Source organism: Cuculus canorus, chromosome 7, assembly GCF_017976375.1.
Source record: "Cuculus canorus isolate bCucCan1 chromosome 7, bCucCan1.pri, whole genome shotgun sequence".
In the NCBI taxonomy this organism is placed as follows: Eukaryota; Metazoa; Chordata; class Aves; order Cuculiformes; family Cuculidae; genus Cuculus; species Cuculus canorus.
In genome coordinates, this window is record NC_071407.1 from 15,316,099 (window position 1) to 15,342,656 (window position 26,558).

Genomic DNA, 26,558 nt, shown 5'->3' on the forward strand with positions numbered 1-26,558 from the left:
CCAGGTCCTGCAAGTTTGCAGGCCAGGAGCACCTCCTTGCCGGGTGGCACATCAGGAAAAGGCTGTTGTCATCATTGGCTCCTGAGGGACCAGCCTTTGCTGAACTTTTTAGCAGCACTCAGCAGGCTTGTTCTGGCAAGAAAGATCTGTTGCTCCCCAGTGAGGTTGTCTTTAGTAGGTCCAAACAATCTTGTCTTGGTGTGCACCGGTGAAGCTGTGGTTTCTCAGCAATGGCTGTGGTGCTCTGCAGTGACTGTGATAGTGGCTTCCCTGCATCTCCCCTTTCATCTCTTTCCTGGGCCTTCCTCTCCTCCCTTCTCGAGAGTCCACACAGTTTCCAAAGCCCTTTTGGTCACTGCTTTGGTCTTTGGTGTTGAGCAACAGGACCAAGTTAACAATTAACTGCATATCGTCAGGGGGTTTGTCCCGATGCCACTGGAGGGTGTGTGGGGACTTTTATTCCAAGCATCCACCCAGGGCTCTCACTGCCAGGCAGAGTGAGGGAAGGAGCCGGTGTCTCTTCTCGCCTGAGCCATGTCAGCAGCCTTGGAGGAATTCTGCGGCTCTGTCTTTTGGGTGAGTGACTGTGTCATCCCCATTGCCTGTTCCTGGGGCAGGATGCTCAGTGGAAGGGGAGAACAGTAGATCCCGGGGCTCACAGCGTGTTCAGGCAGTGAGATCCAACTGCTAGCATCTGGCTGAGGTTCTGGTATTTATGCAGGGCTGCCATGGCACTGAGCTCTGTGCTCTGCCTGGGTGGTATCCATGAGAGAACAATGCAAATAGTTCCCTGAGTGAGCTCTGTCCTGGTTTAACCCCACAGATGGGAACACAGGACACCCTGCACAGAACTCTTGGGGAATGATTTGGATCCAGCTGCTGCGGCTGGCTTGGCTCCAGGAAGACATGGCTGTTGGGGAGGCCCTCCTGGGTTCTGGCAGATAGATGGGTAGGGGGGCATCACCAGGGACCTTGGCTGAGCTCGGCAGTGCCCGGCCAGAAAGGTGGATGTTGAGAAGGAGAGTGCAGTGGGGGTGAGCAGGTTGGGCAGGAGCTATGGCAGTGCTGACTCTTGTGCTGAGAGCACAGATGAGAGGTGAGCCATCCCAAGTGACTTGACTGTCTGTCCTTGCTGCCTCCAGAATGACTCCTTCCTCGCTCGTCCAGATGCCGACTTGCCTGTGTGCTTCCAGCAGACTGTGCTGGTCTGGGTCCCCCTTGGCTTCTTCTGGATTCTGGCTCCATGGCAGCTCTTGCCCATGTGCAAATCCGGAGCCAAGAGATCATCTGTGACCATACTCTACATCATCAAACAGGTAGAGTGGGGCTGATGTGGCACAGAGGGCGGGCTGGAGCAACTTCAGATGGAGAGGTGGTGAGTGAAAAGCCCCTGGGCTGGAGTCAGGTGTGGAGTGGAGAGATGAGATGTTGTAGGAGGGAAGGAACAATGGGCCAGGGTAGCATGTAGGACAGACATGTAAAGGGGAGCCCAGGATGAGACACACCTGGAACAGAGCGGATAACAGGGCTGCGATGCACTGGGAGGGAGGGCTGAGGTGTTTACTGGAGCCTCTCATCTTCTAGACTGTTATCCTCCAAGCTTAAAATGATGGCAGTGCTTCTGTGGAAGTGCTGCAGCTTCACAGGACGCTGGAAAGCTCTCCTGGGCCAGGTTTGGGTTGTAACAGTGTATGGGGCACAGTGCTTTTACTCCTGACTGCATTGTCTCCCAGCAGTTCCCACGATGGGCTGGCCCTCCCCTGACAGCTGTTTCCCTCTCCCCGCAGGTGCTGGCCACCTTGCTGCTGCTGACGGCAGTGGCAGAGTTGGCTGTGGCGTTTGTAGAAGACACAGAGCAGGAGCCTCTGCCAGATGTCCAGTACACCAACCCCAGCCTGTACATCGCCACCTGGGTAAGGGATCAGTCGTAAACGTGCTGTGTGTCACTGAAGAGGCGGGGTGTAAGATCACAGGGCCAGGCAGAGATCTTCCCATAGCAAAGATCATCTGGAAGCAGTGGCCACAAAGGAAAAGTAGCCTGTAAGATAGGTAGGGACTAGCCCTGAACACGTGTGGGTGGTGCACAAGGGCAGTAGGTTGAGGACAAGTGTCTGGTTGTATGGTGTCTCCCTCCTTTTACTGTTAAAACTGGGATCAATACTGCACCTGTTAGTGCAGCTCAGCTTTCTGGCAGAAGCCTTAGTAGCAGCAGTGTGGGTTTCACAGGACTGATTGCACAGTGTGAATGTCAGACCATGGCTTGCTGCTCCGATGTCTCACAGCTTCCCATGGGTTGCTGTTCAGTTTTGTGTGAAGAGCTGAAAAGTGCCACAGGATACCCAGGCAGAGGAGGAAGCTGAAGACATAAGGGCTGTTAGCTTGATGGAACTTGTAAATGTCTTGTGTGAGGCATGGAATGTTCTAACAGGCTTAAGAAAGCCATAACACTCAGGAGTTACACTTAAAAGCAAATGTAACACTCCTGTTTGCCATTCTTCATATTTTGTCGTGTCATTTAGTTTCACACGCAGCTTCATGTGAGATTATAGGGCAAGAGTACTGCCCAGAGAGGCCACACTGCTGGGTCTCTGGCTTTAGTTTCAGGTCTGGGGGCAGTATATAGGAAACGGGCTGTGACTGCTCACAGCTGGGTGTATCTGAGGATCTGGGGTGAGAACAGCTAAAATGAGAAATAGTGCTCTGCTCTACCTTCAGGTTGTCTTCGGACCTTGCTTTTTCTATCAGGAGCCTGATCTTATATCTTCCTGAAATAAACCTTTGCCCTGTGCAATTAACTCCAAATCTTACGAAGAGTTGGCAGTGAGCTCAGGCACTGGGGAGCTCAGTGTCTTCAAGGCAGTGAATTCCATCAGACCACATGAGCTGGTGTCTGAGGACACATGCTTCAAAGGCACATTTAGAGCACGTATTGAGTCCTGCAGCTTTACCTGAACCTCTGACTGATTTTCTTTTCCCCAGCTCCTGGTCCTGCTGATCCATGACACGCGACGTTTCTGCTTGCGCAGAGACTCGGGAGTACTTTTCTGCTTCTGGACACTGTCCCTGCTCTGTGGGGTACTGCCATTCCAGTCACTCATCCGGAAAGCATTGCAGGTTTGCTTTTGTCAGGAAGCTCTGTCTTGTTCTGTCCCCATACAAAGTCCCTTCAGACTTCACCTCTTGGCAAGCTCTCAGTGGTATCATTGAGGTTCCAGCTGCCCTAGGGACCTTGGGCAATCAGAAGAGACTCAAGAAGGGATTGCTTTTGGAATTCATCCTGTATCTTTGGGGAGGCATAAGCCTCTTTGTGGACTTACAGGAGGAGGTCAGGGACAAGCGGGGAGGGGTGACAAAGTGGAGCTGAGCCAGGACCAAGAGCAAGTTTTGCACTGCTTCATTGGGCCCAGCCTTGTTCACTGTCCTGGGGATGGATCTTATCTCTGAGTGCCAGGTGGTCTTGAGACAAGCCCCAACAGTCACCCTGGCCTTTCCATTCCTGCAGGCACCAATCTCTGACGTGCCACGGTTTGTCCTTTTCTTCATCTCCTATGGACTCCAGCTGCTGCTCTTCCTTGTCTCAGGCTTCTCAGACATCGCCCCAGAAACAAAGGAAATCATGGAGAAGGTGCGAGGTCCATGCATGAGTGGGTTCAGGGTACCACATCCCAGCTGGCATTGCACAGGGCAGGGCTGGCTCTGTGCAGAGACTCCTCCTGATCCTTGTGGGAGGGAAGACTTGTGGGCTTCAGTAAGAGGTACAGTGAGAGCTGGAGCCTACAGCCGTGGGCATCTGCGTGTATGTCCAAGGAGAAGCTGCTTCTGGTTGCAAAATGGGGGCCCTAGGGCTGGAGCTGCTATAGCTGGACGCTGGGGTTCCTTAGTTGCTGGTGGTGCTGAGTCAGCTCTTGTCAACACCACCCCTCAGTGTGCACAATAACTTCGTACTCATTTTGCTCTGTACCCTAGAACCCAGAGGTGACAGCCTCCTTCCTGAGCTCCATCACCTTTGAGTGGTACACCAGGTAAGCAGGGCTCCATGGGAGGCTGGGCTGGCAAAATGCAGAGGTGCTTTAGAACTGGCCCAGCCCTGTTCGGGAGAGCCTTCAGCACGGGCTGCTTGGAGCTAGCCATGAGAGACACCACATCTGATGCAGTCTGTGCGGCCTGAGTTCAGGGCCAAGCTGGGTGTGAAGTCTCTGCATTTGTAGCAAGGACTCTCCAACAGGTGTAGTGTGGGAAACTTGCTGAGGGGAGGCTTCTCTGCCCCACAGCACGGTTTTCAAGGGCTACCGCAAGCCCTTGGAGATAGAGGATATCTGGGAATTGAAAGATAAAGACAAGACACGGGCTATGTATGCTGTTTTGGAGACGAACATGAAGACGTCAGTGAGGAAGGCCCAAGCAGAACTGCAGAAACGGAAATACAAGAAAAGACGCCGAGAAGGTGACCCAGATCATGGGAACAACATGAGCAAGGCCCAGAGCCAGGACATCCTGATGCTGGTAAATCTCTTCCCGCTCCTGGCATTGCATGGGACCAAAAGTCTAGCCTTGGGGAGCAGAGCCATCTCACCTCCCTGCAACCTCCTTTGCTGGGTTTTACCCTCTTTGAGTATGCAAGGGCATGGGATGGGGAAACCCTTGACACAGTCTTCCCAGTCCTCAGCAGATCCTCATATTTTGACTTTGAGAGACCAAGAAAGTCTCCGTCCTTCTGCCCTACAGGAAGGAACCACCCTCAAGTCTGCAGTACAAGCAGCTCCTTTATCTTTGTCTTTCCATATCCCAGATACCTCCTAGCAGCAAGGTCGGGTGAACATCACTCTGTGATCACCCTTGGTCTCAAATTAGTTCTGCGGTGCCTGATTTTTGGCTTGAGAGGTTCAGGCTGGTCTGAGGTTTGCAACAATTATCTTTGGTGCATGAGAGAGGTATTGGTACCAGGTGTGTATGACATGAGCAGAGAGCAGTGAGAGGGAATACAACAGGCCTGGTAAAGCTACAGCTTCTTTAAGGATACCCACGGAGGCTGTAGCACAGCCTTGGAAGTGTTCATCCAGGTGTGAGGAGCCTGCACAACCAGCTCCTTTACTTCTGTGTGCGTTTCCCTCTAGGAGGAGAAGCCGCCAAAGAAGAAGAAGAAGAAGAAGGATAAAGGGGACTCTGGCCCTCATAAGGATTACCCCAGGGGCTGGTTGGTGAAAACCCTGTGCAAGACCTTCTGGCAGAACCTCTTGCTGTCAGTGGTTTTCAAGCTGGTGCATGATGGACTTGTGTTTGTCAGCCCGCAGCTGCTGAAGTGAGTTCTTTCTCTCTTTTCCTGTTCCTGGCCTGGCTTTGCACCCAGCTGCACTGCCTCCCTGTGTGCACTGCGCCCAGTCCCACCATGTCCATATGTGTGCCTCTCCCAGCCTCACACCCTGGGGGCCTTTTGTGCCCTCACCAAAGGTTCAAGAACATATTGGGTTACAGTTTAATGAAGAACTGATCTGAGGTCACTGCAAGCTCTTAGGGATGATATCTTGCTCCTTGGTCCCTACTTCCTTTGTTATGCAGTCCTGCTCCCTCCCTGGGAACAGTTCTGGCTCTTCTTTGAGACCCTTCATGGGTCAGTGAGCTCAGCCCCCCAGGACCTGTCCCATTTGTTTTACAGAGCTGCACAGTCTGTGGATGATGTAATGCAAGTGACCCACTCGCTTTACCTGAAATACAGTGTCCCTGGGGTTGGGATCCCCAGGCTGCTGTGTGTCGAGCCAGCTGCTTGTGCAGAGGCTCTGTCACTGCTCCCGTGAGGTTGCTCTCCCTGCACTGGTTTGGAGCATCCTGCCAGGGTTTGTCTCAGTAGTGTGTGAGCCTCATGGGCTGCTCTGCTCTCCAGGCTGCTGATCGCCTTTGTGTCAGATGAAGATGCCTTTGCTTGGCAAGGCTACCTGTATGCCATCTTGCTCTTCCTGGCAGCGCTGATCCAGTCCCTCTGCCTGCAGCAGTACTTCAGCTTGTGCTTCCAGCTTGGCATAAATGTGCGTGCCAGTCTCATCGCTGCTATCTACAAGAAGGTTGGTATGGCCCTGTGATCACCGCTGTTGGCTTTCTCCAAGCTGGGCTGGGGATACCAGCATCCATTGCCTGCCCTGTCGGCTTGGGGTAATGGGGTTGTATGTCTGTTACTTCCCAGGGAAACACAGGGAGAGCTTGTCTGTGGGACACCCAGTGCTGGGGGCACTGTGGATGCTAGTTCTGCCTGGGACCTGGGTGTGTGTTTGGCAGCTACCAGGAGCTAAGAGAGGTTTCTCTTCAGAGCAGTGCAACACCTAGGGCAGTGGCCACTGGGATTCCTGCATGGGGGCTGTCTTTGTTTGCCTCAAGCATATGGTGGCTCCTGGCCTGCAGGCAACGATGACAGAAAACATGGCCAACAGAGAGGAACCAGGAGCAAACTGGGAAGCAGTTTCAGCCTAGCCTGCTAATTCCCTGCTCTGTGCCATGCTGCTGGCAGCCAGACTGCTTGCAGGCTGGTATGTGGTGGCTTTGCTTTCTCTCTGCAGGCACTCACCATGTCCAGTGCCACCCGCAAGGAGTCCACAGTGGGAGAGACTGTGAATCTGATGTCAGCCGATGCCCAGAGGTTCATGGACATGGCCAACTTCGTTCACCAGCTGTGGTCATCCCCTCTACAAATTATCCTGTCCATCGTCTTTCTCTGGGAAGAGCTGGGCCCCTCTGTCCTGGCTGGCATTGCAGTCATGGTGCTGCTCATACCCATAAATGCGTTCCTGGTTGCCAGGGCCAAAACCATCCAGGTCAGTGGTGGGTGCAAGGTCATCTTTGGCTTCTCACTCCTGAGGCCCTCTGTTGCTCCCTCATTAATTTTCCATGCTCTCCTACCCTTCCCTGTTACGCTCTTGATCTTTCCCAGCCTAGGAAGTTATCTGACTTGGGCTGGGAATATCTCTAGCCTGAGCCCCAAGGAGTGATCAGCTGAGATGAGTGGGAGGCAGGTGTGACCTGTTCTGCCATCACAGCTGAACCTGGGCAGGGCTCAGTAGAAAGCAATATATTACCAACCATAAAATAAACCTGACAACAGGGTGCTGTTTTTTCCCAGGTTGTCCATAGCCTCAGGGAGCCAAGGCCTCACTTTGTGGGATGGCTTCTCTGGGTTCTGGACCTTTCCCTTCCCTGCAGCAGCCCAGATGTATTTCCAAAGGTGAGCTGCTGTCTGCTTAAATGACATCTGGCTTTTCTCTTTGTAGGTGAGAAACATGAAGAACAAGGATGAACGCATGAAAATAATGGGTGAAATCCTCAATGGAATCAAGGTGAGCAATGGAGTGGAGACCCCCTGGGTAGCTGCTGCACCCCCTCTTCTTGGTGCACTGTACCTGAAGCCAGCAGAGCTGTACAACGCTACAGCACCAATGTTACAGTATAGCTTGAGGCCCCTGTGTCCGAGTTAACCAAGCCTCAGTCTCTGCAATTCCATTGGCTTCTTCATCTTTTGAAAGGTTGGCTGGGGAGGAGCTCTGGGTGCCTGGACCAAGACTTGGGAGCCAAGAAAGGGGCTTCTGGGGCTTTTCTGGATGTCTGTGGTGGTGATCAGGCTGCCATGGTAGCAGGGGGGCTGGCAAGTGACCCCTAAGCCAAGGGTGAGGGAGTGGGAATGCTGCAAGGAAGTGCTCTGAGCTGTGGGGCAAGGCAGGTGAGAGGCAATGCCCAAGCAGGCTTCTGAGCAAGCCAGGAGCTGAAGATGGAGGTGCTGGCCACTGGAGAGCTGAGTGTGAAGGTGGGCATTCCCATGAAACCAACACCCTGTCACCCTGGTCATCCCGCAGATCCTGAAGCTTTTTGCCTGGGAGCCCTCATTTGAGAAGCGAGTCAATGAGATCCGGGCACGTGAGCTCAAGGACTTAGTGAACTTCAGTTACCTGCAGTCAATCTCTGTCTTTGTGTTCACATGTGCCCCCTTCCTGGTGAGTGCCAGCAGGTCTGGGGAGGGCTGCACCTTCCTTAGAGCTGGGGTTGGGCTGTGCCTAAGGGGATGGGAAAGACCGGGAATGTCAGCTGTAGTGCTCCCACAGTGAGGAAGGGGGTGACTGATAGATGCCTTGGATGCAGAGTAGGGTCCTGGCTTCTAGCAGGAGAGCTGCAGTGGAAAGATGTTCTTGTTAGAGTGGTGAGAAGGGAAGCAGGAGGGAAACAGGTCCCCAGCAGGAAGGCATTGCTGATGCCTTAGGGGAGCATGAAGGACAGGGCTGCTCACAAACACACTGACGATGGCTTTTCCTGCTATCTCCTAGGTCTCCTTGGCCAGCTTTGCCGTCTACGTGCTGGTGGATGAGAACAACATACTGGATGCACAGAAGGCCTTCACTGCCATCTCCCTTTTCAATGTGCTGCGCTTCCCCATGGCCATGCTGCCTATGGTCCTCTCTTCCCTGGTGCAGGTCAGCCCTCATATAGGGCAGGGGGTGCAGGGGGGATCACAATACGTCTGCCCAAACCAGCACATAGGGCTCAGGTGTGTGGTGGCACACACTCAGGTCTTGGGCACCCAGGGGTCAGTGCCCAGGACTCTGCTGGCAGGGGGCTGGGGCAGGACTCACCTGTGTGACTCAGGGCTGGGGCTCAGAGGCTGATGCTGGTGTTTGAGTGGGAGCTGTGTGTCTGGGGTGCTCTGATGGCAGGGCTCCAGCCAGCCCACCCAGCTGCGCCCCATGCCCACATACCATCCTCTTTCTGCCATGGCAGACCAATGTGTCGACTGCAAGGCTGGAGCGCTACCTGGGCGGAGAAGACTTGGACACCTCAGCTATCCACCACAACCCCATTGCAGGTAGGTGAACCTCCAGGTTAGGCAGGTCACGGGCTGACGCAGCCCTGGGCTTTCCTAACCCTGAGGGATGGTTCTCTGCTGACAGGCAGCGCTGTGAGGTTCTCCGAGGCCACGTTTGCATGGGAGCAGGATGGCAATGCTGCAATAAGAGAGTGAGTATTCCACTCCATGTTGGGGGCAGATGGGTGTGGAGAGAGGGACTTTTTTTATGTTGGTGGTTGAGGATGGCAGTCAACTCTCACAGTGCCGCTAGAGGTGAGTGCCCCAGAGATACTGCTTCATGCTAGTCACATGCAGAGGCTGGTGGGTGACTCGTCACTGCTGCTTCCTTAGCCCTCATGTCATTGCAGTGTCACCCTGGACATCGTGCCTGGGAGCCTGGTGGCTGTGGTTGGGGCCGTGGGCTCAGGCAAGTCTTCACTGGTGTCAGCCATGCTTGGGGAGATGGAGCATATCAAAGGACACATCAATATTCAGGTAAGAGGAACCGGTTGGCACAGGGAAATAAATCTAGGGCTGCCTCAAAGCTCAGTGGGGAGGCAGCACGGCAACACTGGTCTTGACGTCATAGCTTGGGGCAAGGACAAGCTGCAGAAGATGACAGCATTCTCGTGTCTCTCTTCCAGGGCTCGCTGGCCTATGTCCCTCAGCAGGCCTGGATCCAGAATGCCACACTGAAAGACAACATCCTTTTTGGGTCAGAACTGGATGAAGCCAGGTATCAGCAGGTCATCAAGGCCTGTGCCCTCCTTCCAGACCTGGAACTGCTGCCTGCGGGTGACCAGACAGAAATTGGAGAGAAGGTATCAGCCCTGGGCATTCTGAGTTTCCCATAGCACCCGTGGCAGAGGACAGAGCTGTTGCCTTGTGCCAGCTCAGGGCTCAGAGACGTCCCTTCTTTTCCAGGGCATTAACCTGAGTGGGGGCCAGAAGCAGCGAGTCAGCCTGGCCCGGGCAGTGTACAGCAACGCAGACATCTATGTCCTGGATGACCCATTGTCTGCTGTGGATGCTCACGTTGGCAAGCACCTCTTCGATCACGTGCTGGGGCCAAAAGGGCTGCTGCAAAAGAAGGTGAGCACCCGTGCCCTCCTCCACACCACCCACCCAGACAGAAGTGGCACTGTCATGGTATTGGCCATCCAGGGAAGGCTGAATTTGCTTGCTTGGGACAGAGCGGGGTTCTGTGGCTTTCACATGGAGCTGCAGCAGGCAGGACAGACCTCATGGGTCACCGGAGGGGTGTCCCTTGTCCCCATAGCCAGGCACTGATAAGCAGAATGATCCCCTACTAGGGGATGGAGAGTCTGCAGGCCCATGGCTGGGACGCATAGCATGTTTTGTTGCTCACTGCCCTGCAACCACTTTGTTGCAGACACGGATCTTGGTGACGCACAGTATCAGTTTCCTGCCCCAGGTCGATAACATCGTGGTGCTGGTGGCAGGAGCAGTGTCTGAGCACGGCTCCTACAGCACCCTGCTTGCAAACAGGGGGGCCTTTGCCCAGTTCCTGAACTTGTACGGCAGCCAGGAGGAGGATGCTTCAGACAAAAATACCTCAGGTACTGGGAACACAACGGGAATGCAGCAGTTAGAAGGGGCCGTGTGTGTGTCTTGGGGTTATGAAAACCTCAAGACCTGATCTGTCATTCTGACCTGGCTCTATCCAGCCAAGGCCCCCCGTGGTGGCCACTGTGAATCCTTTCCAGCTTCTGGCAATCAGGAACACAAGGACCTTCTGCCCAAGATTTACATCCCAGCATTGTGTTGAACAGCCAGTAAAGGACCTGTCTTATTTTTTCACTCCTTTTTTAGTAAATTTGTATTTACGTGTCGCATAGTCTGATGTGGCAATCAACTTCATGTCTTAGTGGTGATGGGGTGAGGTAGATCTTTTGGTTTATTCTGAACATGCTATTGGATAAAATTTCATCTTTATCATGTCCCTCAGCTATATGTAGAGGAGTGGTGTCAGGTCAGGTGGGTGCTCACCCTGCCTGGGCTCAGCTCAGTTGTGCAGCTGGAGCCTGGCTATTCCCAGTCCATCCCCACAGGACCCATCTCCACCTTCCTAAAGGGATGCTCCCGAACTGGAGTGACATGACCTACCAGATCTTGCACCTACAAAATTAGCACAAATTTCTTCTTCAAGTCGCAGTGGTGATGCTGGGATAACTCAGCAGCAGGGACTGCTTCCATGCAGGTCTTTAGCCCTATTTCCTCTGTCAGTTATCCCTCCAGCACAACGGATTTCTTCCTTCTCCTGCTGTACTAAGCTTGCAATAGAGTTGGAACAGGTGTGATGTGTGGTGGTAGAACACAGCCTGGGTCTGAGGTGGAGCTGAGTGCAGCAGAGGTGTGGTGCATGGGATCAGCTCTCTCCTCAGGGCCTGATTCTGCCTTCCCTCATCCCTGTGCTTGTAGCTGTTGCTTTAGCTCAGGATGAAGAACAGGGTGATGAAGGCACTGAGCCTTGTGTGGAGGAGGGCCCTGATGATGTGGTGACCATGACCCTGAAGCGAGAGGCCAGCATCCACCGAAGAAAGTTCAGTCGCAGGTGGGAACTTCATCTGAGGTTTCAGGTCTCTCCCTTGGTCTCTGTGCTGCTCCCTCAAAGTTGGGGGTTTGGGGGCTTTAATGGGAGGGATTTCTTTGGAGAAGGGGCTGGGGTGCTTCCTGCCTACTCCTACCACCAACTGAGCTGTGTTAGGAGAATCTGACCTTACCTTTCCTCACATTAGTGTGTCATAGCCTTATAGTCTTCCATGAAACTCCTGCCACTGTCTGGTTCTGGTTTTGGAGACAACAGCTATGATTTTGTGGCTGCAGACACCTAATGCTTCCCCTCAACTCATTCAAAGCTTATACAGATTTCTCAGAGTGCTCCAGGACTGGAGTCCCAAAGCAGTGTGGGGATGGACCCCCAGAAGAGAAGGACCCATCCAGTACCCTGTGACTAACAGTGCCCATCACCTCCCTGCAGCGTTAGTAAATGCAGCACCAGCTCCTGGAAGAAGGCCCCGGAGGAGCCCCCCAAGAAGCTGAAGGGACAGCAACTGATTGAGAAAGAAGCTGTGGAAACTGGCAAGGTGAGGAGAATGGATGGGGTGGGCACTGATGCTGCCCTGGCTCAGTACTACAAGGCCCTGACTTTGGCTCAGAGAAGCCATTGCTGTCTTTCTGTGGCCCCATTGCAGGCAAAAGCTATTGAAGGAGATGAAGGTGCCTGGGGCTGATGGTGAAGGGAAGCACTGTGGGGAGCAAGGGTGGGAGTTCAAAGGCTGGATGTCATTGGACATGGTTTGCTGGGCAGCAGTGATGGGCTGAATTGGTCCACAGGTGAAGTTCTCCATGTACCTGCGGTACCTGCGTGCTGTTGGCTTGTGGTATTCTTTCTTCATTGCCATGGGCTATGTCGGACAGTATGTTGCCTACGTGGGGACCAACCTGTGGCTCAGCGACTGGACTGATGATGCACAGCACTATCTGAACCAGACCTATCCTGTAGACCAGCGAGACCTGCGGATCGGTGTCTTTGGGGCACTGGGAGTGTCACAAGGTGAGTGTGGGAGCACAGGGGTCCTGCTGACCTTGGCTGTGCAGTCCAGAAGGGATATGGTTCGCAAAGCCTGCAAACAGCAGTGTGGCAAGGAGCAGGAGACCCAGCATTGTGTTCATTTGTCTGCTGCTGCCTTCTTTTTGGCTCCTGGCTGAACTGGGACAGATATCAGTCTGAAGCCAGCATAAATTGCCCAAAGAAGTCTGTGTTGCCCCCTTAGGTTGAAGATTGTAGTCCTTAATCAGTTTGGAGAAATTGCTAAGGCTTTCCAAAAGTGTTAGCATTCTTCTGCAGTGGTGGAACACAGTTACCAGGGCCTCCCAAGAAGCTGGGCTGCAGGTTTACCACTGTGGCTCACTGCAGAGCTGCTGGCTTGTTGCTGTTGATGTGTCCCCTGAGCCAAGGAGTGCCTGTGGCCAGTGTCTCACGTGAGCTGGTGATGACTGTCCTGTGGTCTCCTTGCAGCAATCTTCCTGCTCTTTGCAACCATTCTGTCTGCTCGTGGTTCCATGCAAGCCTCTCGGGTGATGCATCAGCAACTTCTCAGCAACATCCTGCGTGTGCCCATGAGCTTTTTCGACACAACCCCGACTGGCCGCATTGTGAATAGGTTTGCCAAGGTAAGAGAAGAGTCCCAACATCAAGAAGGTGTTAGTTATGGCGGGTTTGGAGAGCGTTAGGTGACAGCATAACCCTGTTGCTGTTCAGCACTGCACAGATGAACCCTGATCAGGGCCAGGAAGGGACCAGAAGGCCATGGTGGATGTGAGGTTGACTGTGAGGTAAACCATACCTTGGGCTATACTAGGAGGCAAGTGGTCAGATCACAGCAGTTATCTCCTCTGCTTAGTGCTAGGGAGGCCAAACTTGGATGCTATGTCTTGTTTTGGGACCACCTGGTCAAGAGGGATGTGGAGAAACTGAAAAGGGTCCAGAGTATATTACCAAGAGAAGCAAGAGCCTAGAGCTCATGTCCTGTAATGAGTTGTCACTCTGGCTATGGACTCAGCAAAGTATACAGTCTTAGCTATGTAAGTGAGACTCATAAAACGAAGAGAAAACAAGGAAGGAGGGAGAATACAGACAGGTATTTTCAAGCATGAAGCCACTCCATGTTTTTTGCAGTGACATCTGTTGATTTTGAGGTATAAAAATCTCTCTTGAGATCAAGCCTATGGACCTGCTGGGTTTACTCTGAGATGAAGGAGTATGTGGTGCTGAGCTAGGAGAAGGATGATGACCATCTGGAGACCTGGGTGCAGGTGCATGGGCCTGGGGTCAGCCCTGTTCTTCTTTCTGCCTCAGCTCCTGCTCCTGCATCCTGGGTCCAGATGAAGATGCATTTCCCAAAGCTGATCTGTGCTACAGGAGAATATTAAAGAAAGCTTCTTTGTTAAATCAGGCATTTCCAAGCTCAGAGGTGTGACCCTAAATGGAGTTGTGACCCTAACACCAATTCATTGTTATCCAGTATTTTTGCAAGTGTCTGGCATTGTGTTACCACACAAGCTTGTAGGAATCCTGTATTTATGGAGCCTTTGGACTTCTTTCTCTCCTCGGGGTCACTGACTGCTTGTCCCCACTACTCTGTGTGCTCCAGGACATCTTCACGATAGACGAGACCATTCCCATGTCCTTCCGCAGCTGGCTCTCCTGTTTCATGGGCATCATTAGCACATTGATCATGATCTCCCTGGCCACCCCATTCTTCGCTCTCGTTATCATTCCCTTGGGCATCTTCTACTATTTTGTGCTGGTGAGTAACTGGGGCTTGAGAGAATCCTCTGCCCTGCTTAGAGCAGTATCTTTGTTGCTGTTGGGCTTTGTGTTGGTAACAAAGCTGCATCCCTCATTTCAGCGCTTCTACGTCTCCACGTCACGCCAGCTACGGCGTCTGGACTCTGTAACTAGGTCTCCCATCTACTCCCACTTTGGTGAGACGGTGTCAGGCCTTTCTGTGATCCGTGCCTATGGACACCAAGAACGGTTCCTGCAGCAGAATGAGAGCACTATGGACATCAATCAGAAAAGTGTTTACTCCTGGATAATCTCAAATAGGTGAGTTTTACTCCTTATGCCACAATACAGCCCGCAGCACCCCTGCCCTGAGGTCCTGAGGGAGACCCATGAGATGCTGCAGTTGTCTCTCTTGATTTCAGGACTGAGGGTCTGTGTAGGAACTGGGGGAGCTTGCAACAGGGACGTCATCTGTGGGAAGGAGATGTTTTAGGGAGATTTTTGAAAGCCAGATTCTGGTCCTCTGAAAGTGTCCAGAGCCTGGGCAGGGTGAGCTGTGCTGTCAAGGGCTGAGATGCTCTTGTTCTGGGAAGAGGCTGATGCTCCAGAACAGATGGGAGTGCGATGGGGGCGGTATCTGGTGTTGATGTGCTACTGGGTGGGTACTTTGGGTGTAGTGGGTGGGTACTTTGGCAGGTGCCTCTCCCACTACCCCTCAGGCATCTTCTCCCGGTGCAGGTGGCTGGCTATTCGTCTGGAGTTTGTTGGGAGCCTGGTGGTCTTCTTCTCTGCACTTCTAGCTGTGATTTCAAAGGGCACTTTGGAGGGCGGCATCGTGGGTCTTTCTGTCTCCTCTGCCCTCAACGTGAGTCAATGAAAGCTTTTTCTTTTTCCAGGACAGGGCTGTTTCTAGGAGCTTTGGGCTGGCTGCAGGATGCTGCCCTGTCTCCAGCTCTGATCCACAGAGAAGGGACTAACTGGGGTGTCCCATCAGCTGAGGAGCTGTTGTGGAGCCAGGGGAGCACACACTCCAGTGTGAGGGGGTTACTTGCTCCTGTGGGGAAGAGCATGTTTCCACTGTGGATCACAGATGCTACAGCAAAACTTTTGAAGGGCTGGGGAGAGTGGGCTGTGGCAGGGGAGTGGAGAGTTAGGGGCCAGGCTAGGGATGCTCATGCCTGAGCTGAGTCCCTGTGCTGAGGTGGGAGGTGGTTGTCCTGGGTGCCACTGAGCTCTGCATCCTCTGGGCTCTGCCATGCAGGTAACCCAGACGCTGAACTGGCTGGTGCGGACGTCTTCAGAACTGGAGACGAACATTGTGGCCGTGGAGCGGGTACACGAATACACAAAGGTGGAGAATGAGGTGAGGAGACCAAGGTCCAGGCAACCCCCCGCTGCACAGCTTGGTGCCAGCCAGCACTGCAGGGTGCAGCCCCCTAACGCTCCCGTGCCCCCAGGCTCCATGGGTGACAGAAAAGCGTCCACCCCGTGGCTGGCCCAGCAAAGGTGAGATCCGATTTATTGACTACAAAGTTCGTTACCGACCTGAACTGGAGCTGGTTCTTCAGGGGATCACCTGCGATATTGGAAGCACCGAGAAGGTGAGGACATCTCTGCCTCTGCCCTTACTACACTCTTTCCATGGCGATATGGTGTTAAAGTTGTCTGTCCTTCAGTCAGCTTCAGTCTGTGGCCTGGGGAGGGATGGTGATGGGATGTGGCTCCTGGGGAGTCAAGCTGCAGGGCGGGCACCAAAGTAGACAGTCTGGGAGATGGTGATTGTAGTTGCAGAGTAGAAAGGTCCACCAGACCAAGATGAGGATTATCTGCGCTGTTTTTTTCCACCCTGTCATCTGGTCTAAATATCTGCTTCCACAGGTTGGGGTTGTGGGCCGCACTGGGGCTGGGAAATCCTCCCTCACCAACTGCCTGTTCCGGGTGCTGGAGGCTGCTGGAGGGACGATCATCATTGACGAGGTGGATATAGCAACGATTGGCCTCCATGACCTTCGCCAGAACCTCACCATCATCCCCCAGGTGAGATCATCCCCAGCTTTCTATGTGTGACTGCTTCATGGCCTTCCCAGGCTCTTCTGCCTGGGCACCACATCACTCTTAGTGGATTCCTGGGTGCTGTGGGGAGTCCAAGGGGCTGAGACCATGCCATCGCCACCTCCCCTGCCCAGCTGCGGGCAGCGAGGTGGGCAGGATGTGGCCAGACTCAGGCTGGCCCCACTGCCCCTGCTGAGTGGCCATGGCACCACTGAACATGGTGCTGTGCCTGGCAGGATCCCGTGCTCTTTACTGGCACTCTGCGGATGAACCTGGACCCCTTTGACCAGTACACAGATGAGGAGGTCTGGAAGGCCCTTGAGCTGGCCCACCTGAAGACATATGTGCAAGACCTTCCCGAGGGGCTGCTGCATCTTGTGAGCGAGGGAGGGGAGAACCTGAGGTGAGCAGAGGCATACCCATTCCCCTCTCTTACCCTGGTCCGAGGGAACAGCCTGCAATAGCAGCCTCTGGCAGAGAGGCTGTCCAGGGACAAGGGCACATAAGCTTCTGGGAGTAAAGGTAGGCGAAAACGGTCCAGGAGTCAGGGCTGCCAGGGAGCCAGTGTGAGCCAACCCTCCCATGGTGACCCAGATAGCAATATGCTGAGGGATGTGGTTTACAGGGTGGCAGATGATCCACCAGGGAGGGCTGGGCAGGCACGGTGTTGGGGTCAGGGCAGTGTGTGGCATTAGCTGTGCAGAAGCCACGCTGGTGTCTACCTTGTGACTTGTTCCCCTCTGCATCCCAGTGTTGGGCAGCGGCAGCTCGTGTGCCTGGCCCGGGCCCTCCTCCGCAAAGCCAAGATCCTCATCCTTGATGAAGCAACAGCAGCCGTAGATCTGGAAACTGATCATTTAATCCAGACAACAATCCGAAGTGAGTTTGCTGCCTGCACTGTCCTTACCATCGCCCACCGCCTCCACACCATCATGGACAGCAGCAGGTACCCGTGGGGCAAGGGAATGGGACTCTGGGTTCCTAGGATGGGCAAGAGATGGCCAGCAGCAGAAGCAAGGATGCAGCCAGAGGGGCAGGGGTGGATGCAGTGTCTTGGACAGCACTATACAGAGCTTCCACGAGGGCAGAATTGAGGGATGGGAAGGATGGACATGTAGTAGTTATGCCTTTGTGGAGAGAAACATTTTTTGGGGTCTTTCTTTACAGCAAGAGGCCATAAAGGAGTTGTTGACACCTTATGTGTGTCACCCACCAGCACAGGGTGGAGAGGAGCTCTGTTTTCACCTCTGTACTGAGAGGTGAACTGCAAAATGTGGCTGTAGGAGGAGTGAAGGGTGGTGGGGCTGTGGTGCTGGTGCCAGCAGTGCCATCAGCTGGGATCCTGGGAGCTCAGGCCTTCTTGTTCCCTGCTGCCAGGGTGATGGTGCTGCAAGCCGGGAGGATTGTGGAATACGACAGCCCCTCGGAGCTGCTCAAAAAGGACGGTGTCTTCTCCGCCATGGCGAAGGATGCTGGCATCACGAATGCAGAAACCACCATGTTGTAGATGGAGAGGAGCAGTGTGCGGGGGGAGTGTGTGTGTTGGGGGGGGGGGGCAGTTCCCTCCCACTGGCACTCACCAAGCCCAGGAATTTGCCTTTCTGCAGCTGGGAAGAGGAGAGGGTGGCTTCTCTGGCTGTTGGGGAGAGAGGATCTGGAGTTGAGTGAGCTGTTAGCCTTGCTACCACACCCTGCCTGCTGGGCACATGAGGGTCTGGAGCTGCATAATTTATTCCAGTATAGAGGGGAAAAATTATCTTCCAGGCAGAGAGATCATGGCTCCCTGAGGGTCTTGGTGTTTGTACTTCACCACACCAGGGAAACCAAGCTGAGACGCTGTAGTGCTATGGAATGAAATTTAGCTTGATCTAAGACTGAATGTTATAATTTATTACTTTTTATAACTGTTCAAATCTTCCAACTAAAAGTTTGACTTTAAAGCATGCTAAATAAGCCTCAGTTTACTTTTAAACCTGGCTAGCATTTGGGGGAGCTGTTAATATGGGTTATGCATGCACACATGGGGGGAGTTCAAATTGGGTGACACAGCTACACCCAGGCATCAACACTACTTGCTGGCATGGAGTTGGAGAAGCCTGGGCCTGCCTGCCTTCCCTGCACCTACAGCTCCCTTTGATTGTAGTGCAAATAAATGAGGTGGTCCCTGGGGCTATTGTAACCACTGGTGGGTCAACTTCAGGCTCTGGCTCCAGAATACAAACCCGATTGTGGTGGAGAGAAGCTGGAGAGATGAAGGCATGCATGCCTGCTACACTGATGGACATACATGTAACACACACAAAACATGGTGGTTACTGATGATGAAGTCTTGACTCTTCTGTGTTTGTGGGCATGAAGGCCATCCAGGAGCTGTGGCACTGGCGGTGGCTGCTGGAAGGCCCCTGCGCACACTGCTGCTGCCCCCCCACTTACAGCAGAGTGAACTCTTCACCCAGCTGGTGACAAGAGGGGCACCAGCCACCTGCAGCCCCAGCTGAGTCAGGTAATGTTCGGAGTGAAGAGGGCAGTACAATCATTTAATCTTAATGAAGGACCTCCCTGTGAGTGTTTCCTAGTGCCTGAGCTGCAGCTGGCACACACACCAAGGTGGAAGCATACTGGACCCCACCTAAGGGTCCATGGTTCTTCCTGGCCCTGGCCCTGGATGAAGTCTATGGGCTTTGCTCTGCAGCCCAGCACTGGCCAGAGCTCCCCACAGTGCACCAAACACTTCAACAGGCACTTCCTATACACAAGGACAAATCTTTATTTACAGAGCAGCAGTACACAGGATACAAACATTGTGCCAAGAAAAGGGAGCTTCTCTCCTTCAGGGCATGGCGGCAGCAGGTAAGACACCACCCCAGCAAAGGGTACCACATCCCTCCCAGGGCAGGCCTTGCTCTCCCAGAATGTGAGCACTGTCTCTGGTGCCCCGCAGGAAAACACAGGTGACACAATCTTGGTCAGAGCCTCTCTCAACCCCTCTCACCAAAACCAGGCTGGAGGACAGCTTGTGCTTTGCCTTCTGCCCTATCCCAGCCCAAAAGCAAGGTGAGGATGTCAGTGTAAAGATGGGTCTTGGGCACTGGAGATATTGTGCTGCTAAGAGAAGAGGGCATTTCAGGCCACTGGCTCACCTGGAAGATGAGAACCTGATGGCTACTAGTAGCATAGCTTGGAAAAGCCCTAGCCCTTGTAAGACCAAGCACAGCGATGAGGCACCCAGTAGGTGCCCTGCTGTGGGAGCTTTCAGAGGTCGGGCCCATCCCATCCCTGGAACTCAACTACTCCCAGTGAAGCTCAGAGCTGCTTCCGCAGGTAGTGTGTAGATATCCAGGTGGGATCAGGCTTCTGCTGCTGAGAAGGCACAGGGAACAATTTCATAGGGCCTGGGTTGCTTTTAACACTACTCAGCTAATGATATACGCCAGAAACTCAGCATTAGCCTTCCACAATTTAAACCCACAGCGGCTCCTCAGCTTTAGTCAAGCCTTACGCTCCCGGGCCATGGCCCCAGGCTTTGCTCCCTGCTTGTGGCTGGACATAGAAGGCTCAAACAGCACAGGTGAACTCGCCTGTGCCCTCACACAAGCTGCCTGTTCCTGTGTCCTGCCAGGCCACCTATCCTCCTCCCAGTGGCAGTCAACGTAGTGGGGACCAGGACTGCTGCATGACTGTGAAGAACGTAGCCTGGGGCGAGCACTGGGGGCTGCAGAGCTGGCCAGCCTCCCCAGGGCCCCTGGCAGTCCCCGCAGGAATAAGGCACGGGGTGCAGGCTCCTGACCGCTGCCTCACGTGTACTCTGTCTTCCGGATGTAACTGGAGGGCACGTAGCCCTGCTTCCCATGTGCCTCAGCCAGCCACCACTCCTGATTGCCCGTGATGTCCTCAAACTGCAAGATCCTGAGTCTTTGGTTAGCCGACACACTCAGCTCGTTGGTGTTTCGGCCTTTGAAGGTGTACAGAGCATAATAGACCTGCGAGATAGAGAGAAAGAGGGAGAACAACAGTTGGATGGTCACACCATACAGCCTCTCTGTCATGTTGCACAGGATGTCTGCACAGTGCTTTGCAGGAAACCAAGGCACAAAGCTGGACTTTAGCTCCTGTCCACAGTGAGCCCCAGACCCATGCTGGCCTATGTCAGGCCTGCCCCCACCCATCTGCAGCCTGGTTCTCTACATTTGCACCTCCGTTGCTAGGAGAAAAGGTCTCATCCTCCACCTCAGCCCTTTGGGACAGAGCAGCCTCCACCTCCCCCTCTTCCTGGTTGCTGCCAGGGAGAAGGATGATTCAGGGCCCACTCTAGTGAGGGGGTCAGCTTCCCCAGCCCTCTGGGGTGGTTGAGGGCTCACCTGGTTGCCCTCCGACTCGCTGCTCTCCAGCCCAGAGTCTCTGTCCTCCACGGAGGGTTTGGGCCTGAGATGTGCTTTGGCAGGGTGCCCGTTGCGAGAGCTGGGGCTGCAGCCCAGCTCAGGGCGGCTGTAGCGGCACTGAGATGTCACTGTACCAGCCTCCACTGGGGCTGTCCTGTCACCAGACCCAAGCTGGGGCAGAGAGGGGGAGTCTGTCTCCGAGGGGGGCTGTGGGGACTGGTATGGGTCTGCCGGGGAGGCTGAGTCCTGCGGGGGTTTCTGAGTGAAGGTTACAGCTGCTCCGCTGGGACTGAAGGTCAGCGTGGTGTTGCTGTGGGGAGAGGAGCTGCTGTGCTCTGACTCATTGGAAGAGTGGCTGGCCACAGAGACATCCGACTGGCTGCGGCGCGGGTTGTAGGGCTTCAGAAAGGAGCTGTACACAAAGCCCTTGGTCACTGCAGAGGGGAGAGGAACGAGTTAGATTGGGGTGCAGGAGGACCAAAGGAGTTGCAGCAGATGACGAGAGCAGAGAGCAGAGAGCACGACCTACCCCCATTGTCTATGAGCCAGCGATTCTGGCTGCCCATGGGGTCCTTCTTCTTGATGACACCCACAATGTCTCCTTCCAGCAGCGAGACATCCAGGTCTTGGGCAGCATTGAAGTTGCGGTCTGCTTGGAAGAGACTGTCGGGGGGATAGCGGGCCAGGAGGGCAGCTCGGATGTCATCTGACTGCAGGAGGTAGCTTGGCTGCAAAAGAACAAGATGTGTGAACACTCATCCTGGGCTTCCCTACAAGCACTGATGTAGGGCAGAGGGAACTCACCAAGCCTACAAGAGGCTGCCGCCTGGCAGACTGCCGCTCCACAGTCTTCCTTTCAAAAGGCTTTTTGGGAATTGCTTGGGACTCTGGGAAGAAGGTGAAGGCCTGGAGCTGCTGGAGGACTCGACTATGCTCATCCTGGAAGATGGCAATGAGATTCCCCTCCCTGCTGGACATCTTCAGCAACTGGAACCAGAGCAGGATCGGGGGTTATGGTTAGGTGGCAGCTGCTGGGAAAAGGGGCAAAGAGCTATGGCAGAGCCCACACTGGCTCCCAAGCCAAGCCAGGCTCTGAGCCATGTCTGTGGCTTGCATCAGGCCCAGATATGCAGCCCTGTCTGGACCCATCTCCGAGTGGTCTCCGAATGTGTGACCCAAGATTCTCTGAGGCAAACGCTCGTCTGCATCCGGCCAATGCACAATTGCATCATGACCCCACAATCCCTGTCCTGAGGGCATCCCACAGGAGCCCGCCCTAAAGCACTTGGGACCTGAAACTGCAGCAGCAGCTTCCCCCACAATGGGGTAAGTCCCAGAGAGGCTTGTGCTGCAGAGCCCAGAGCATTGGTTGTACTCTAGGAACCCACCGACAACAGAGGTCTCAGCTCCTCCAGGGCCAGGCGCACAAAGTCACAGTGCACCTCGGCATAGCCCCGCACGCAGCTGGCAAACAACTCCTTGGCAAAGCGCAGGAACTTGGGCAGCTCATCCAGCAGCTGGGCATTGAGGGCCTCGTAGTTGTTGCGGGCTGACTGCAGTTCCTCTAGTGTTCGCTTGTCCTTCAGCTTCTCTGCTCGCTCCGTGCAGTTGTGGAAATCAAGGAGCTTGTCGAAGCGTTTCTGCACCAGCTTGTGGGGCCCCATGAACATGCTCAGCAGCTGGTTCAGGGGCGAGATCACCAGCCGCTCCGTCCGCTCTTTCTGGAGGATAGAGATGCAGAGAGCAGTGAGACGAGGTGCTCTCTCTCACTGTGCGGTGAACATCAGCAGCTCACCCTCCAGCACACAACCTCCCCAGGACACCATAGGTTCCATCTTCCCAATAGCACCCACCAGAGCTCCACAGGTCCCTTTGACAGGAATTATTCTATAATCTCACATAAATGTGCCAGAGTGAGTAATGCTATGGGAAGTACCTGAACCACTCATACAGAGAACTGTAATATTGCAGGTAGGGCTGGAAAAATGTGTATCTAACAGGCACACTCAATGCACATCATAAATGTACAGGCATCAAAGTTCTCAGGAGGGAAGAGCCAAACAGGAGTGCTCAGCTCACATCTCTCTCAGGCTGTTTTATCCCCCCCTCGCAACCTCCCAGGGGTTGCCTGTCCACACACAAGAGCATAGCCTCACTTACGAAACTGGAGAAGAGCTGGTCACTGATGAGCCGATTCACTTTCTGGAACTGCTCCAAGTCCCCACCGCCCTTCTCAGTGCACAGGTCCCACATGCTCACTGCTGCCAGTGCTTTCATGCAGGCTGACTCCTGCACCAGATGGGACACAGTCAGCACAGCTGTGCTTGCTGCCCAGAGGAAAAGGCCACTCAAGGCAGCCCAGACCCACAAGGACCACTCCCTGGTGAGGCTGAGGGCAGGAACACTGTCCTGAGGCACTGCAGGTAGGCACCATGCAGGCAGTAGAGGCACTGCACGGTGAGCCCCCTGGGTTAGGCTTCACACCTAGAGTGACTCACTCGGACATGCTGCAGGTAGAGGGAAAGGTCTCGGATGAAGGACTTAATCAGCCGCTCTTGCATCCGGAAATTTTTCTCTGTCTCCTCAAAGGCTTCATCTTTCAGCTGTGAGAGAAAATGTCTCAAGTGAGGCAATGCAGCATTCCAGAGTCTTCTACCCACAAGCTGGACAGCAGAGAGGGGTGGGTCAGACGCTAAGCTCACTCTGCCTGCTGGCCTGGATCAGAGCTACTCATCAGGGAATGGGGGGGGGGGGGGGGGGGCGGGGCGGACAGCAGGTACCACTGCGGAAGCACCGTAGGGTATAAGTGTACCTGGCAGCTGATGCGTGTTACCTGGGGTGCAAAGCCTGTGAGGTGCTTGAGGTGGCTGCTCACACGGTTGGATTTCTTGATGATAGAGTGGAAGTTAAGCTTAGAGATCTTCTCCATGAGGCTATCCTCATCCCCTTTCCGGTACTTTAGCACTAAAGAGATTGATGTAGAAATCAGAACCCCTGACAGCACAATGCCCTTGTCTTAATGTCTCATCAACAATTGCCTTGCTGGCTCTCCCCTTCCCCAAGCCTCTGCAGCCCCAAGTGCCCCACATTATCATCCCACCCCATCCATCACCTTGAAATCCAGCACCTGTAATCCCATCTGGCTCTCACTATGCCCTACAGTTTGTAGTGCCACCATCCAAACTCTTCCACAGGGTTATGTGTAGTGTTAGCATAAGCTGACATAGGAGATGGTGTACAATAACCACTGAACACACAGAAGGTATTTATGTTGCTTCTTTAGCAAATATGAGCAATCATTACTGGCAGCCTATGTCATCTCAGCTTCAGTGGGGCTATGCAGAAAGAATGCAGTGTAAGACTTGCATGAGACAGGGGCTTCCAGGGGAAAAGAGGGAGGGTGGCCAGGACATCAGAGGGGATAATTTTGTCCCTCTGTTCCATCCTGAGAAGGCCGCATTTGGATACCGCATCCAGTTTTGGTGCCCCAGGGTCAAAAGAGGTGTGGGAGAACCAGAGCACCTAACCCACAGGGAGACCTGAGGGCCCACTGGGTGGGCTCAGCTGGGCTGGGAGGATGTGGAGGGGGATCTGCTTGCACCTGGCAGCTACTTGATGGGCAGCTACAAAGGTGATGGAGCCAAACTCCTCTCAGCAGTGCCAGGGGATAGAACAGGGGGCAGCAGCCACTTCACATGGCAGCTTGGGAGCTTGAAGGTGGATGAGGGAGCAGAGTTTCACCATGAAGGTGGTGCAGCCCTGGCACAGGACATCAGAGAGGCTGTGAAATCTCCATTCTTGGGGGTCAGTGAGAATCAGCTGGCGGGAATGATGGCTGATCAGAGCCAATGTTGAGGACAATCCTGGTCCAAGCAGGAGGTTGGACAGGAGATCACAGACGGCTCTTGCAGCCAGCACCTCTGCAATTCTGTCCTGTCTACAGATACACTTTCAAACTTAGTCTCCAAATCTTGGTAAGACAGAGTCTGCCCTAGCAGATGAATTCCCTACTGTTTTCATTCAATAGCCACGTTCTCAGCAACTGTACATTTCATATCTCTATATACAGCCCATTGGGGGCAGATTCCCTTCGTGATTGTGGTTGCCAGAAAGTGCTTAGGAGCTGACAGATGTGAACCCCAACACATCCACTCCACTATCTCTTGCCCCCCAGCTCTATCCAGCTACTCACCTAGGTCCTTCCGGCGCTTGTATTCATTGATGTTGACGTTGATTTCTTTGACTGCAAGGAGAGCAGCTGTGAGCGGTGCCTTGTCAGGGTGAGCCTCAGGGGTGGCACTCAGCAGCTCCATCAGCAGCAGTGGGTACCGCATCACCCTTTGCACTGGCTTGATGAGGAAGGAGCCCAGGTTAATGTAGTTTGTACAGCCCCTGGGAAGTTTAGACAAAGGAGATGCAGCAGGTTTAACTCCAGCTCAGCCACATAAATCCTGCTCCCTCAGACTGACCCCAACCAGACTCAGAACACCAACAACTCCAAATCTACTGCACTCCACAGGTCATGCCACCCCTATCTCTAAATTCACTGCACTCCTGAACCCCTAGTGTTCTCAGATCAACCCTATGTTTCCAGACATCATTCATACCAGGTGACTCTTCCCAGGCAGGATCCTCTCTGTCACCAGACCCAACACAAAATCCCACATATACACAGTCTCACGCTTACCACAGTGCTGCTTGCTTCACTTTGTCCCACCACCCAACTGCCCAGGTCTGTTCTTCCCAAAACCTGCTTTCTGCTCAAGACCTCTCCTTGCCTCATCACCTGTGCTGCCTGCCTGTGTAGCCCACCCGTTGTCTTTGCTGCAACAGCACCACAGACACCCTGCTCCTCCCAGACATGCCTCTACAAGACACCATTAGGACACCCTGACATGCACCCCGCAGTGGCAGGTTAGTTACAAGGAAGCAGCCAGGCCAAGACAGACAGACAAGCGGGGACTAACAGGAAGGATGCACTTACCACTCACTGTACAGGCTCCTGCCGGCCCATAGAGTGCCAAAAAGCAAAGAAGAGCAACTGGTTAATGGGGCAGCAGGCGTGCAGTTCCACAGCCAGCACTTTTGCCCCATCCCACAGTGATGCTGCCAGGACAGTGGGCAGCCCTGTTTCCCGAGAGCAGCAGTTGGCACTGGCAGCTCTTGAGGCATTAATCTTCACAAACTGGAGCCTTAGCAGTCACTGAGCCTGGCAAAGTGGCTCCTTCCTCACCAGCCACCGTGAGGCAGGGCTTGGGGAACAGGAGCCCTCAGTCTAGGACATGTCATGTTCTTCGTACCTTGGTGGCTTGTCCTTCGAGTTTAAGAGGGCCTACAAGTGTCCCAGCACCTGTGCATTGGGGCTGGGGGGGCTCTCTTAAGCCAGAGATTGGTCAACTATCCAGTGACACAGCCAGCCCCTCTCCAGTCACCACCTGAACTGTCCAAGTACTGCTGGCAGACAGGCAGGGATGTTGGAGACTGACCCTCCCACCCCAGCCTGGTGGCCACCACTGCCAGAGGCTCCAACCTGAGGCTATCCAGCAGGTCCAGGAGTAGTTTCTGTATCTTCTCATCCTTCTCGTAGGTTTCCAGTAGTGCGATAGCCTCATCATGGTTCTGGCAATACACCTTGTAGACACTCTCCAGCTCTGCACGCTGTGCCAGGAACACTGGCCCTGTACACAGCAGCAAAGCAGGGCTTCAGTGTCTCCTGGTCCTCAGCTACCTCCAACACTGGCATGTCTCACAGTGAGGCACCCAGCATCCCCATCCACACACACAGCTTGAAGAGACAGTGTCACCTGAGCAATCAGGACAGCCCCTCATCACCCACGAGTACAGAGAGCTCAATCAATCCAGCTCTCCCAAGCATGATGAGCGGGGACAGCAGTCACTGGAGCCACACAGAGAGCAAAGGCACAGGCCGCCCAGGGCCTGAGTGGCAAAAGCTGGTGGCACAGGAGCAAGGACTGGGGCTCCCTTTGGGGAAAGTTGC

General features: G+C 54.1%; 2 protein-coding genes across 8 annotated transcripts in view; one reads left to right on the forward strand and one right to left on the reverse strand.

Annotated features, from left to right (window-relative positions):
- The first annotated feature begins 418 nt into the window (after positions 1 to 418).
- ABCC2 (ATP binding cassette subfamily C member 2) lies at positions 419 to 18,229 on the forward strand. Its single transcript, XM_054071376.1, has 32 exons — positions 419 to 576; positions 1,143 to 1,316; positions 1,788 to 1,913; positions 2,980 to 3,114; positions 3,503 to 3,625; positions 3,967 to 4,022; positions 4,272 to 4,503; positions 5,115 to 5,299; positions 5,879 to 6,056; positions 6,546 to 6,800; positions 7,254 to 7,319; positions 7,833 to 7,970; positions 8,298 to 8,444; positions 8,749 to 8,833; positions 8,919 to 8,985; positions 9,184 to 9,310; positions 9,460 to 9,636; positions 9,740 to 9,907; positions 10,209 to 10,395; positions 11,258 to 11,390; positions 11,817 to 11,922; positions 12,173 to 12,392; positions 12,858 to 13,012; positions 13,993 to 14,148; positions 14,251 to 14,450; positions 14,868 to 14,994; positions 15,391 to 15,492; positions 15,587 to 15,730; positions 16,008 to 16,166; positions 16,418 to 16,584; positions 16,933 to 17,127; positions 17,559 to 18,229. Exons 1-32 carry the CDS (start codon positions 535 to 537, stop codon positions 17,686 to 17,688), a joined length of 4,662 nt encoding a protein of 1,553 aa, XP_053927351.1. The 5' UTR covers positions 419 to 534; the 3' UTR covers positions 17,689 to 18,229.
- A 715-nt stretch (positions 18,230 to 18,944) lies between these two features.
- DNMBP (dynamin binding protein) overlaps positions 18,945 to 26,558 on the reverse strand; it is a 34,740-nt gene continuing 27,126 nt past the window's right edge. For 6 of the 7 annotated variants that reach the window (XM_054071593.1, XM_054071594.1, XM_054071595.1 and 3 more), the window contains 11 exons: positions 26,091 to 26,238; positions 25,545 to 25,562; positions 24,753 to 24,952; positions 23,394 to 23,524; positions 23,059 to 23,163; positions 22,721 to 22,849; positions 21,949 to 22,281; positions 21,365 to 21,547; positions 21,090 to 21,288; positions 20,540 to 20,994; positions 18,945 to 20,161 (listed from right to left, as the gene is read on the reverse strand). In XM_054071593.1, the coding sequence (XP_053927568.1) occupies positions 19,976 to 20,161; positions 20,540 to 20,994; positions 21,090 to 21,288; positions 21,365 to 21,547; positions 21,949 to 22,281; positions 22,721 to 22,849; positions 23,059 to 23,163; positions 23,394 to 23,524; positions 24,753 to 24,952; positions 25,545 to 25,562; positions 26,091 to 26,238 (2,087 nt within the window). In that variant the 3' untranslated portion in view covers positions 18,945 to 19,975. The remainder of the gene's footprint in view (positions 20,162 to 20,539; positions 20,995 to 21,089; positions 21,289 to 21,364; positions 21,548 to 21,948; positions 22,282 to 22,720; positions 22,850 to 23,058; positions 23,164 to 23,393; positions 23,525 to 24,752; positions 24,953 to 25,544; positions 25,563 to 26,090; positions 26,239 to 26,558) is intronic. The other variant, XM_054071597.1, reaches the window with a different exon arrangement.

Coding starts and splice junctions, on each gene's coding strand:
- ABCC2 (XM_054071376.1), top strand. CDS start 535: ATGTCAGCAGCCTTGGAGGAATTCTGCGGCTCTGTCTTTTGG. Junction 11,923..12,172: donor AAGCTGTGGAAACTGGCAAG/GTGAGGAGAATG, acceptor ATTGGTCCACAG/GTGAAGTTCTCCATGTACCT. Junction 15,493..15,586: donor ACACAAAGGTGGAGAATGAG/GTGAGGAGACCA, acceptor CCGTGCCCCCAG/GCTCCATGGGTGACAGAAAA.